The sequence below is a fragment of the Doryrhamphus excisus genome, chromosome 15 (genome assembly GCF_030265055.1).
Source record: "Doryrhamphus excisus isolate RoL2022-K1 chromosome 15, RoL_Dexc_1.0, whole genome shotgun sequence".
NCBI lineage: Eukaryota > Metazoa > Chordata > Actinopteri > Syngnathiformes > Syngnathidae > Doryrhamphus > Doryrhamphus excisus.
The window spans coordinates 9,367,953-9,382,500 of NC_080480.1; the positions used below are offsets into that span (position 1 = coordinate 9,367,953).

The 14,548-nt window shown below is 38.7% G+C and overlaps 2 protein-coding genes across 3 annotated transcripts in view; both read right to left on the reverse strand.

Annotated features, from left to right (window-relative positions):
* On the reverse strand, positions 1 to 1,718 carry timm29 (translocase of inner mitochondrial membrane 29). Its single transcript, XM_058049430.1, has 2 exons — positions 1,499 to 1,718; positions 1 to 801 (listed from the first exon to the last, which is right to left on the reverse strand). Exons 1-2 carry the CDS (start codon positions 1,602 to 1,604, stop codon positions 209 to 211), a joined length of 699 nt encoding a protein of 232 aa, XP_057905413.1. The 5' UTR covers positions 1,605 to 1,718; the 3' UTR covers positions 1 to 208.
* A 2,344-nt stretch (positions 1,719 to 4,062) lies between these two features.
* carm1 (coactivator-associated arginine methyltransferase 1) overlaps positions 4,063 to 14,548 on the reverse strand; it is a 31,511-nt gene continuing 21,025 nt past the window's right edge. Inside the window, exons 14-16 of one of the 2 annotated variants that reach the window (XM_058049356.1) lie at positions 12,671 to 12,748; positions 7,939 to 8,007; positions 4,063 to 7,825 (exon numbers count right to left, since the gene is read on the reverse strand). In XM_058049356.1, coding sequence (XP_057905339.1) covers positions 7,686 to 7,825; positions 7,939 to 8,007; positions 12,671 to 12,748 — 287 coding nt within the window. In that variant the 3' untranslated portion in view covers positions 4,063 to 7,685. Of the gene's footprint in view, positions 7,826 to 7,895; positions 8,008 to 12,670; positions 12,749 to 14,548 lie in introns of both variants that reach the window. The other variant, XM_058049357.1, reaches the window with a different exon arrangement.

The window sequence follows — 14,548 nt, forward strand, 5'->3', positions numbered from 1 at the left end:
TGAGTTGAAGTCTTTTATTGTTAATGCCTCCAAAGAATGGCTTTAAAGTCAATAACCAAATCACATGATACTGTGGAAACTCAAATGTTGACCAGTCCAGTATGTCAAATATCATTTGGATTTTATATACACTCCAGTCAGTTTCAAAATTCAATATCTTTATATGTATTTGATATGTATGTATCTGATTCTATCCATCCTGACTGACTTATTTCTCCTCAACTTGAAGTTTCAGTGCTAACCAGGAGTCTCTGTGCAGTCGCTCATTCAGTTCCACCTCTTGAACACTGGGTGGTGCTGTTACTTGCATATGCACAGGCAGGTGTGTGAACTCCTCTTCATTAACGTCATAGTTTTTCATCTTGAAGTCCAGAACCCACCAGCGGCCAGCAAAGCCTACATCCAATACCCGTCCAGGTAGGTTTCTCCAAAGTACTGACAAACTAGAACACTGAACTTCATAAAGTGTGCTGTCAAGGTCGTAGTCGGTAGAATAAACAATAGAGAGTATGCCCAGGTTGATGTGTCGCAAACGGCCCTCATTGCGAAGCTTAAGCAGATTTTGCACATGTTTATCGGCAGTTGCACTGCGGATCCATGATGACAGCAGGCCCAGCTGACCAGAGCGCTCCAGCAGGGCGGCCTCAAAGGACGACTTGTCAGGTTTTGAGAGGAAACAGGTCAATGCTCCACCAAGGAGGGTAACATACACCGATGCTTTGACAGGATGCTCATAGATGCCAACAACCATTTCCCGACACGCCTCTTTGTAGTCAGAGGCCAGACTGCGACTCCACACACCTAAACCATGCAAAAAGACGAGGAACAAACTTACTGTAACTTACTGTACATCAATGACAGGAACACAGTGGAAAGTAAAAAAATATTGAGACCTTGTCGAAATGAAGTTCATTAATATAAATTAATAAATTACCAACATGAATTTTAACTCAGTATCAAATCAGAAAAAGAAATCTGTGGTATCGTGTTGTAAGCGAGGCGCTGTGTCACTCTACCAGGAAAATCATTATTTGGCGTTATCTCCTACAATAACAATGTTACTGTAGCTTGGTTAATATGCAGGTCATGTTATGTAAATGTAACACTGTTGACGTTTTGGAGGGAGGTTTGTTTAGAGGGCAGAATAGGTGTGTACCTTTACATGTATTGTTAGCTACCAAATGCTAGCCCTTTTCCTTCCCTTACAATGTCTGTAATAAACAATAGGATGTAAAAGTGAGTAGCTCCATTTTCTTTTGAAGACTCGTGCCAGCCGCTCTATAATACTGTGAAATGTTGGACTTTAAGTCTTAAAAGACGGATTGTCGTCTGGCCTGACTTACCTTTTGTCCTATTAAGTTACAGCATATCATACATGTGTTTGGGGGGGGGGGGGGGGGGGGGTTGTGTGCGTTTTTTGGCATTGGCAGCATTTTCTTGACGTTGACAAACCACCCATCATGAACGAAGTTTATGACTAAAATGTGCAGTTTCTCACCTGCTTTGCTGTTTTTCAGTTTTTCCCAGCGACTTTGTGAGTGAAGAAAGCTTGCTGATTCCCTCATGGCACAAAACATCCTCCTGGTTGTCAAACGCGACGCCATATCTCATATAAATGTGTTTTAATGTTGGTCAATGCGGTCAGTCACTTTCAGGAAACAAACTGCCAGCAATCCACATTGCGCACGCGCCATTCGGCCGCCATCTTAAAAACATTTACGGTATGTCGTTGGTGACAAAATAGCGTACATTTTGGCTATGGCTTAATCAATAAGTACATTTAAATGAATATTATTTTAAATATACCATCCTCAAAGGGGCTCTTGCAATTATATGTGACCGTCACTCACATAACTGCGGTAAAATTCGAAACATTCACAGATTCAACTTCCGACCTTAATAGCTTCCACACGAATGTTTGTTACATAGCAAACCATACCTCTGTCCTTCTATTGGTTATTTTGCATATGATATCGAAAGAGATGTACGAAAAAACATGCTCACGTAGGACATGTAAAAAGAGAGTCAAAACACCTTAGTTGTGTTTAGAACTACAAATCATAATAATGGCTATACGAAGCAACAGGTTTATGAAATTATCCCTTTACATAACTTGTATTAGGTTATTAATACATTCATTTCTGTATAATGTAGAACCGCAATATTCACATCACCGAACTTATAGGTTCAATAGCTTTTTTTTTGGGGGGGGGGGGAGGATATATGAAACATTACAGTGCATTTCTTACATCAATCAAAATATAAATTTCCATTATTTACATTTGTATTCAGCTTTCTGATCACAAGCCCAAAAGGGAGTAGGCTGAAGCAAAAGCTTATAAATGCCTACCCCTTTTTGCAAGATATAATGATGTTCATGCCACTGTCTTGTTTTCCGTTATCATTGCAATATTATCATTATCATTATTGTTATAATCTATCATTATGACCATCATTATAATCATTAATATTACCAGTTCCATCATTATAGTTAACAATTTTGGGATATTTTTACTTTTTTTTTAATTATTAGCTTCACCAAAAAGTTTGGGAATATATGCTTTTAAATAATTTTGGAGAATTTTCATGATAGTAATATAATGTTAAATTAAAGGACATTCAAGATTGGGGAAGACCTGAGTGCGATTCTCCGCTTGGGCATCTCAGTATGGAGTTTGCATTTCCCCGTGCGTGCGTGGGTTTCTCCGGTTACTCCAGTTTCCACGAACATTCCAAAAACATGCATGTTAGGTTAATTGGCAACTCTATTTTTGCCCTGTGGCTGGTGAACAGGCTCTAGCATACCCGTGTGACCCTATGAGGATAAACGGCGTAGAATGTATTAATTTGATCAGAATAACGTAAAATCATTAAGAGAAAAAAGTTGTATTCTAAACAGAAAAAAAGTAATTCTAACAAGAACATTTTACAATAAATGCTTGTAATATCATGAGGAAAAATTATGTAATTTTAGTAGCATAGAGTAGACATAGAAAAAAGAAAAACATTTATTAAAAAAATATGAGAACTTGTCATTCTTGCAAAATTAGGTTGGAAATAGTTGTATTATGGGAATAAAGTTCAAATATGAGAAAAAATGTACCCAGACTATGAAAAAAGCTGAAATATTTGGAAATGTGACAAAAAACAAAATTTGTGTATCCTTCCAAAATCTCAAAGTAGTAGTTTGTTTTTTTTTTACAATATGGCTCTTACTGGAAAAAGTTTGGACACCCCTGACCCCTGGTCCAAAGGGCATTTTTAAAAAAATCATAAAGTGGGAAAAGTGAAGTCCCATTCACCAGAATTTGGTTGTAACTGCATGCTAAGTCCATGGTGGTGAACCACTGGACACCAGAGAAGGAATCGAACTAGCATCCTTTTTTGTTTAGTCAAATGTAATGAACAGAGGTGCAGACTGCCATGCAATGAAAATGGGGGAAGAGCAGGGTTGTTAGTCCCTTGAATAACCAGGGTGTCTAATAGCCGGTTTATGTTAACGGCTTTGTACTCTGACAAGGATATATACCTATAACGCTGATGCACTGGCACATTGTGGAGCAGATGTACACTATACAGTATTTCATATTTGCCCCACAAACTAGAGTAGCAGAAGTCAACTCCTCTTCTTTCTACAAACGCTGTTGTAGCTACCAGAGTTTCTACAGCCAAGAGCAGCAAGCGCCTGTTGGGCTCACTTTTGCCCACCTTCAGTTGGGCAGTTGGCCTTCGCCGTGGTTTGGTCCAATAGGGAGACTAATATGTCACAAACATTCCTCAGCAATCTTACCGAGAATGTATCATAAAGGCTTCTACACACACAGAGACAGATCAATTGTGTTTGAACAGGAAATTTAGCCATAATTTTGAATAGAAATTATGTTAATTTTTGGAATCAAAATTATTTTATTTTTATTCCTCTTACTTTTCCAATTGGTATGATCTGGTCACACAAAGTAATGCAATTTACTGTGTAAATGTACTTTGTGTGATGCAGTACTTTGTGTAAAAGAAAGCCCAGTCAAAAATGAACGTACTCAGAAGAAGATTTTTATGTATTATTCTTTTCCCGGTTAAATCGGAAAACGTAACACCAAAACCAGACTTAAAATTTTTAATTTGCATGTAATGAGTCTAGAGTATATGTAGCTTTCACTTGATAGGTGAAAAATGCTGAACCTGTCCAAGCTTATTCAAGCCTGCTGACAAATGGTTACTCTCCAGACCTATAATACTGCAGCTCATTAAAGTACTCTCACTTTAACGAGTTTGATTTTCTCTAAAAAAAAAAAAAAAAAAAGTTTTATTGGATTTGCATTGAACATGTGCAGCATCACCGTTTCCTCTAACACCTAACCCATCAAATAACGAAAACAAAAATAATGCAGTTGAAATATTTAACCAAGTCTATGGTAGCAGGCTTATAACCTCTCCTTGTTTAACCCTGTCAAGCATGTATAAAACATCTTGTGCAGTTCAACATGTCTGATGAGGCAGATTAAGACCTGCTGAAAAAGTGAGATCATTAACTGATCAATACTACTACTGCCTACTAAACACAGGTAAAATTCAAGTAAATCCAGTATAAAAAAATTTAGATGACTGAGTTAAAGACAAAAACGTACACATACAAAGGGGCAAATCATGGTGAACCCCGCTGATTTTGATTGTTAACCACATTACAAAGAAACAACCAAATCTATCATCGTTATGGTAGCTTTATTTTAACAGAGACAGTATTTCTAAACAAAATCTGTCAAAATATTTTGATCATTTGTATTTGGTTGAGTGAAATTTATAATAAGTTGTGTATTTGACTGGTTATGTGTGTGTGTGAACTGGCCATCTGGCCCCGGTGTTCCTCATAGTCTCGGGTATCGTACAACATTACACGCAACAAACAAGTCCATTTGCCCAAAACTGTATCATTCCTTGGATTTGAACTCACATACGAAACACCCAACACATTACTGGCTCACTGTGTGTATTTGACTGACTACTAATGACCTGCCATGGGGCTACGTAAAGTTGCAAATGCCAGCAATTTCATAAAGAAGTCGACAACCCCAAAGTACAAGGATGGTGTCTGCCAGGATGTATGGAAAGTCTGCATATACAAGAAGTTCCATCCTGGTGAAGAAATCCATCGAGGAAGCTAATGTTGTGAAAGGGGTAAAGGTAACAAAAGAGAGGTAAAAAAAAAAAAAAGACAGAAAAAGTTGTTGGTGTGGATTCCCTCCCCTCTTATTGCTCCTTGCCATCTTTGCCAACAAGTCTTCAATAAACTGTAAAAGTGATGTTGAAAGTTGATTAATCTATTTCTTTCATCATGTATAATTATTTCATTTTTCCTACATTATATTTCCCATGGCAAAATTTTCTCAGGTTTTCTTATGACTGGTGAAGGAGACAGGTTGTCAGTTTGTGTTTAGGCTAAATCGGTGTAGAGGGGCATTGGTTACAGGTGGGTGTGCGTGCTTACGCACACGGAAGCTGAGGTGCCACTGTACATCTGATACAGAGTGTAAACTAAAAAAAAAAAAAGAACAATTCTATGAGCTTTTTAATAATGAAAAAAAACAATGATCAAACAATTTACTGAGATGCCTTGAGATCCTTAGGGTGCCTTACAAACTCGTCTATGCTATTCACAAACAAAGTGTTTCTGAGACTCAGCGCCTCCAAATCCAAGGCAATGGTTCTCAGTTGGAAAAGGGTGGATTGCAACCTCCGGGTTGGGAGTGAGATGTTGCCCCATGTGGAGAAGCTCAAGTATCTTGGGGTCTTGATCACAAGTGAGGGAAGGTTGGAACATGAGGTCGACAGGCAGACTGGATTGGCGTCTGCAGAAATGCGGTCGTTAAGAGAAGTTAAAGCTCTCGATTTAAAATATATTCCCATCCTCACCTATGGTCATACGCTTTGGGTCACGACCAAAGAACAAGATTGTGGCTACAAGCCACAGAAATTACTTTTCTCCATAACGTGGCTGTATTCGCCCCAAGAGGTAGGGAAAGGAGCTCAGTTATCCATTCACATCAAGAAAAGCCAGGTGGCTGGGGGAATTAAAGATCACTGAACAAAGTTCTAAATATCACCACTTGACGAAAACACTATGTCAAGCATTAAGACATAAACATGTAAAAACTGTGGGCTGCCTGACAGTGGTGCATTTATGCTGTACATTTTAGCCTATATTATCATGTATTTAGAAATTATGAATGAATTAGTGAGAGAGTGAAAAATCTAAATAAAAAAAAGAATTTGACCACATACCAAACTCCAGAATTTGTGGGGCCGTGAATGTTCAATGGCAAGTGTCATCCACTGCATCTGTCAAGAGGAGTGTAAGGAGGTATGGGCTTGCCAACAAGGGTTTCTGCACAAAACATGTTTTTGCTTGGGGAGCTCACATGTATTTCACTCAAATACAAATTTAATTATGAACTTAATATTTTCTGCATTTAAAAAAATATTTTGTCTCTGTTAACATAACGCTACCAAAAATGAACTCTTTATAAGGGGGTAATCAGCAGAGGATGAAATAATGATTCCTCCCACTGTCACTGTGCTGATGAAAGCTTCACTTGAATTTTTGTTAATTGTCAAACCAAAGAAGCAATTTCCTCAAGAATTTCTGGAAAGCACATTTTGATGCCACATCCATCTGGGATGAATGAAGCCTTATAAAGACTATCCAACCACTTGGTATTTTTTGAGAATAGTTAAATCCACAGCGTCTCAATATTTCTGCACTGACAATGGATCAAATTAATAACGTTTGTGAATTCCAAATTCGAAATCAGTACAGGATATTGCAAAGAGGGATTTCAATCCCTTAAAACAACATCCTTGAATGGAGCTTGCATTCAGTCAGAGGAGTGCTAAGCATAAGAACACAATCTACAGCAGACAAAAAGACAATAGTAGGTGCATATTTATGTCATGGCTCAGCATCGACGTTAAGCAACGTCTGATGTATTGTGGGGTACATCAAAAATTCATGAAGGATTGCAAATTTAAACACATGGGGAACCTAACATTCGGTAACGAGCAGAATATAAAACTCAGATTGCCAAGAAGCAAGTCTGTTACACTTCAGGATACGCTTCCATGTATATGAATATACAGACGCTGTGAGTGTCTTTATTTAGGATTTTTTTGCCTGTCATGGCTTAGGTGATATGATATTAAAAGCCGAGGCAGAACAGAGCAAGTCAAAATGACTGTTGATCATGATCCAATATAGAACTGCCTCTGGCAGCTGGTGTGTTCACTATTGATAACATGATCATGGGAGACACAAGAGACAAGTTGTGACCACAAAGAAAGGAGAAATTGTTAAGTTAACTGGCAAAAACAAAATGCTGCACTTAAACAGTGCATCGGTGTGCAACGGCCTGAAGGACTCGTGAAGACAAGGACGTTTAGGCCATTTTTAAAATGAGTCTGGACGGATATGAGTGCTTGCATGTTCGTGTACAATAAAGGATAGACAAAATTAGATGGAAGATGTTGAAACAAGGAGCTAAGTGCCAAGAAAGCACTAGTTTTGGTATTGGCTGTGGTCCATGGGTCAACTATGGTGTAGGAGAGGTGGGGCCTAAGTTTTTTTTGTTTTTTACAGGCAATTGTTTGTCATGCAGAGGTGGGCAAGTTAAAGGGGTCTTTGCAAAGTCTTCATCTTAACTGCCATAATGCATGGTGTTGCTGGGTATGACCATTGGGGACGCCATTGAGATTGCAGCACCCCCCATGGTGAACTGGTTGGTGACCGGATAGTAAGTACCACTGCTACTGGGACCTGACTGGCCTGCTGTGGCTCCTGAAAAACACATTAAAGCATTACATTCAAGATTCTCTCTGACTTTGCATGGTAATTTGATGCTGCTTACCAATATGGCTTTCTGTACTGAGTTGATTATTAACTGGACATACCCTGGACAATTCCTGTGCTCATGATGGAGCCCATCCTGGAGTGGGTGTGGTTCACAATACCTGTGTTGACTGGGAGCAAACAAAGAAAAGTATTGTCAAGTATGTACCACTAAATGACATTATTTAACTGTCATATGAAAATGTTGTATAACACCAGCAATCAAAACAGGACAGTGCCAATCAGACACACACACACACACACACACATATATATATACACACATAGTACACACATACACATATATACATACAAATACACACACATATATATAAACACACACACACACGGACACAATTGTTGGTAGCCCTCAGTTAAAGAAAGAAAATCCCACAATTCTCATTGAAATCACTTGAAATTTACAAAAGTAACAATATATAAAAATGTATTCAAATTTATTCAAATTATCAAAATCAGCCATGACTTTTGAATGGTTCATTAACATAATTACTAAAAAAAAATAAACTAATGAAACAGGCCTGGACAAAAATGATGGTACCTCAACAATGAAAACAATTTGACCAGAGTCACATGATTATCTCCGGTGTGTCCTTTGATTGACATTGTAGGTGTCTTCAAACTCATAATCAGTCAGTCTGCCTACTTAAAGGGTGAAAAATAGTCATTGTGCTGTTTGGTGACAAGGTGTGTACCACGCTGAACATGGACAACAGAAAGCGGTGGCAAGAATTGTCCCAGGACATTCGAGAGAAAATTATAGACAAACATCTGAAAGGTAAAGGCTATAAGACCATCTCTAAGTAGCTTGGAAGTTCCTGTGACAAGAATGGGACATATTATTCCGCAGTTTAAGGTCCACGGGACAGTAGCCAACCTCCCTGGACGTGGCCGCAAGAGGAAAATTGATGACACACATCTGAACGGTAAAGGCTTTAAGACCATCTCTAAGCAGCTTGGAAGTTCCTGTGACAAGAATGGGACATATTATTCCGAAGTTTAAGGTCCACGGGACTGTAGCCAACCTCCCTGGATGTGGCGCAAGAGGAAAATTGATGACACATTGAAGAGATGGATAGTTGGAATTATATCCAAAGAGCCCAGAACAACCTCCAAAGAAATCAAAGGTGAACTCCAAGGCCAAGGTACATCAATGTCAGATCGCACCATTGGTTGTTGTTTGAGTCAAAGCGGACTTCATGGGAGATGACCGAGGAGGACACCACTGTTGAAGGCTAGCCTGGAATTTGCGAAAATGCATGTTGACAAGCCACAGAGCTTCTGGGAGAATGTTTTGTGGACAGATGAGTCAAAACTGGAGCTTTTTGGTAGGGCAAATCAACTGTATCTTCATAGACTCAAAAATCAAGCCTACGAAGAAAATAATACTGTCCCTACTGTGAAACACGGAGGAGGCTCAGTTATGTTTTGGGGCCGCTTTGCTGCATCTGGCACAGGGTGTCCTGAAGTTGTGCAGAGTACAATTAAATCTCAAGACTATCAAGGCATACTGGAGAGAAATGTGCTGCCTAGTGTCAGAAAGCCTGGTCTCAGTCGCAGGTCATGGGTCTTTCAACAGGACAACAATCCAAAACACAGCCAAAAGCACCCAAGAATGGCTAAGAGAAAAGCGCTGGACTATTCTGAAGTGGCCCTCCAAGAGCCCAGAGCTGAATCCCATGAACATGTTTAATTCTCAACAAATTTTTATTTATTGTTACTTTTGTAAGTTTCAAGTGATTTCAGTGAGAATTGATTGATTTTCTTTCTTTAACTGAGTGGTACCAACAATTTTGTCCACATGTGTATATACATACACACACACACACATACATATATAAATAAATATAAACACACACATACACACAAGTAGATCACAAGTACAGAAACCCATCAAATGTATCACACAACAGCATACCAGTTTAACATTGTCATATAACAAAGCTGTAGGGTGCGACGGGAAAATTTATATTTCACAGGTATAACATAGGTTACACATTGTGTGAATTACTTTACGGCCTTTTGTAGCGCTTCAAATCTCGCACCCGATCAAAGCTCCCCCTTCACAGGACAGGGGACATCAGGAGGTCCCACCAAATGGTTTACCCTAGGTGGTTATATAGCATGGGTGCGACAAACCGTGCCAGAAGAATGAGTGTGTAGGCTAACCCCCATACATGAGGGCGGCATCATGGGAGTGACAAGAATGTCTCCTTTCTCTTGTAATGTAATTAATTTGCATGCTTTGGAGTATAAAAGTTCCCGCCAAGAGGCCACTCTTGGCCAGACACCTACAGACCGCCATATATACTGTGTGTTGTCTGACCCCTTTGTTTTGCAAAGGTAATCAAAACTGCCAAAGTTCTGTATTTATTTCAGGCATTCTCTATCCTACTTAGGATGATAGAATTTTTTTCCACAACAGGGGGTAGCTGTGGATTCAGCTTTTATACTACACTACATAAAGTGTAACGTCTAAACAATTCAGTCACCCAAAACATTTTTGTTTTTTTGTTTTGGGTGACGGAGCCTCGACCATCATCATCTTACGAAATCTAAGCAATGACAGAAATAATCTGTCAGTCTTCATTCATTCATTCATTTTCTACCGCTTTTCCTGGGATAAGCTCCAGCACCCCCTGCGACCCTCGTCTTGTTCACTGTATTTTTCTAAAAACACAGCATTCATTAGGACAAGCAAAGTTTTCCAACCGACTATATATCACCAGTCAAATTAGATGTAAGCAGACAAAAAAACAGAAAACAATGGCAGGGACACAATGAGCCGTTTCCAGCTGTTTTCCTGACCAGTTTAAAGCCATAAAAACGACCACAAGATGGCACAGCAAATAGTTATTAATTTCCAAGATATTGTCCAACAATGTAATGACTCGCAGAAAAAAACAACTTCTTCCACATCCTTGACTTCCATTAAGGCAGGAAGTTAGAATGTGGAAGATTCCCAGGAAACAGATACTATGTGACAGGCGAACATCCCCCTTAACTGGATGCTGAGCTCAATCTGCTCATGTTAGAAAATTGCCTCCCGCCGACATCCTTGGTTCAAATAAAATTTGTTACTCACGACGGGATGCATGGAAATCAGGGAACCTATGCTCTGACACACACATAGGTAGATAGTCATTTTGGTTTGAAGGTATCATTTGTCACGAAAAAGAAAACTCTTAATGTGGTTCCAAAAGCTTGGAACGTGACCACAATCACTTTGGTAAGGACCCACGCCTTGTGGAGGTCCATATTTTGTTCCATTATTTGACAATGTGTGGGGAAATTGCCATGAAACATGAAATGAATGTAATATGACCACAAAAGGTCAGAGCATAGTGGATAAATGTATATTTGCATCGTGTACTTGGATCAGCACACCTCGCTGATTGTGTTTACCTCTGCAAGTCACGATAATAGATAAATGGATTAATCTAAAAATAAAAATAGGTCAATAATGCTGTCAGCCTCTGTCCCAGCAGGTGGAGGTGGGGCTGCTATTGAGTGTATTACTAACAGTTAGCAAGCAAACACTAATATGAATGCACAAAAGTGCTAACTTCTTAGCCGAATGCCACAGCTCCCGTGTGAATGTGCAGCAGAGCTTTCGTCCCGACACTTTTGATCACCACGTTTGATCAGTGAGGTGACTATAAAACAAAATGCAAGAAAGCGCAAAATGGAGAGCGCTCACAGAGGGTGCCGCTCGCAACATTGCCAAAGAAATGCAACCTTTCAATACAGTTGAAAAGCCAACATATCGGAAAATGTTAGAAATGTTTGACAGACAGTATGAATTGCCTGGTAGAACGTACATGCACGTCACACTCAACAATTCCTGAACTGTATAACCGAGATAAAGAAGTCGTGTTGAAGGACATCAGCAACGTTGAATTTTACTCCACCACTACAGATATGTGGTCCAGACCCCCTATGTTTTATACAAACATACACTACCCCTTACATTAGTTTAACAATACACTACAGATACAGATTCATATAGTGGTGGACTCGCTCATCCCTACTATACAGGCAACTTCTGTGTCAAGTTAAACTTACCACTCGTACCGTCGAGGCACAAATGTGTACTGCCCCTCTCATGGCAATAATTAATGAAGAAATTGTCTCCAAAAATGTCAATATTAGCGATTATTGATGATTTAGTTATAAATAATTTTAGTTTAGTTATATTTAGTTAGTTATAATTTGTTGCACAAACTTCCATGATTATTAACATGGTTAGCAGTGTGGAGAGTGTCAGTGACTGGTGTGAGTTGTGACCATCAGGAGTCTCTCCTTAACCACAAACAGTGGCAGAGTAGTATCGTACTGTTCCCGATGTATCAGTAACACTACACTGATGAGACAATAGCCACAGCAGGAAGTACGCTGTCAAACGTACGAGTCTATATTATGTCTTAATTATGTCTAATGTCTAACGTATGTACTTATTTTCAATTACGACGTATGTCTACTATTGGGTAATATGGATGTAAAAGTGACTATAAGAGGGTTATTTCATGTCTAGAGGGTTCTAATAATGATAAACACCATAAATAGAAACAGGTTTTCTAACTACAAAAATATCCCATTTATAAATAAGGAATCCTACTTCATGGAAATTCCCTTATCATGGTTGGATCTAGAACCAGTGAACCATGATAAACGAGTTGGCAGTATTTGTACTATACACATGTAACAAAGAAAGGCTTTTTTTCAAAATACTTTTTCTTGGAAATAAAAAGGAAAAAAACATTGAGAAAGACGTACCCAGAGGGATAAGGTTGTTGTGAGAGACTGATGGGCCACTGCCGATGACTGTACTAAGGTCATAAGCTGCCGGCATTCCTGTATAGGATGATAAGAAAGACAGCAATCACCAATATTCTCTTCAAGAAAAACACCAATTTTATCATTGGCACCAATGACATCACATTCTTTGATGTGCATGCTGTGTTTGTTTAGAATAAAATTATGGATAACAGTTGGTATTTTTTAAGTGTTCTTACCAGTGCAGAGAATGCGCAACACATGTCTATCATTTCACTCACATCCATCACATCAGTTATTGTGCATTCCTCTTGATTTGAAGCCAAGTCTTCAATGCACATGCACTTCACAAGGTATAAACACAATTTTTTTTTCTCTCTTGACTGCTTCTTCCCTCACTAAAGGTCTTGTTCTATAACAGCCTATAAAGCATAACTACCCCAACTATATGACATCTAGCACAATGTAATAAAATGTAAAAACAAAAATCAGCCTTTACAAAAGTAATGTTCAATTGTGATTGACACAGTGAAGCGGAATTAATTTAACAATAGGTCCATTAATGTGGTCTCATATTTCGGCTCTCCCATGTAGTAAGAGCTCCAGTCAAAAATTGTTTGGGGAACAGCATTAATTCAATCAAAAATTTAACAAAATCTGTGTGACATTTTTCTGAGCACTAAATATCACGTTACAACGTTTAACACATGCAGCTGAAAGACAGGTGTGGCCTGTACAAAGGTTTTTTTTTCTATTTAAGTTTAGTGGGTGTGGATAATATACCTCTGATAATCCGGAAATTATGGTAATTAGACTTGCGATGTTTATTGCCAACGCACACATGTTAAAGGCCTTAAATTGAAATTATGAGATTTTACACTTTGACTTCTCTGTTTTTAAATTAAATGTTTCCCGAGGTTCTACTTTTCTTTATTTAAATATTTGTAATTTTAGGAAAAGAGGGTTTGTATGATCCATACAGTATAACCAGTGTTCTGTATTATCATAACTAACTTTTTTGCATTATGGCAAAAAGTTGTTTTTTTTAAATTATCATTCATAATCAGGAAAAACAAACAAAAATTCCCATATTTCAACAAAATAATTAAAATGTGGTAACGCCAGTAAGTAAAGAATATGCTCTTAAACATTAGATGTATGTAGCAGCCATCAAAGAACTGGCTGAGAAGGCAGAGAGGGGTATGGTAAAATGTGGGGTTCAGCTGGTTTAGTATGACGTTTGTGATTTTGGTCTTAATGTGCCTTGCGGTACCATTGGATGTGAATTGGCTTTTATTCACTTTACATAACTAGAACAGTGTTGGACAGTATCTGGACAGTATCTGCTCCCTAAATTTAACGCAAAATGTTTTTATTATATATATAATAAAAATTATATATTGTGTATTGTCACACTATTTCCTACTTTCCATCGACCATTACCAGTTCACTTACAAAGCTAAAAGGTCAACAGAGGACACCATGGTCACAAGCCCCCCCCCACAGCAACGACCCACCTAGAACGTAAGGGAGGTATACAAGGGAGCTCTTCACTGACTTCCAGACTACCAATCACAACTTAAATTACTGGACTTTGGACTGTGACAGACCATCTGTTACTTTTTGGTGAGACTTGCTGTCGGAGTCAAAGTAGTTTCCAACCTCTCCACAGCCATCCCTCTCAGCACCAGCTCTCTGTAGGAGGTACTGAGAACTCAAACTCTATACACTTGATGGTACCACGGTACATCCAAACAACAAAATTATTACATTTGCAGGCAACAGCTGCAGGAGGTCTAATTTTTAAACATGCCATTGTATACTGGTTTCCACCTTCAGCGCTTCAACACTTTACAGATTCAACTTACTAAATAACTC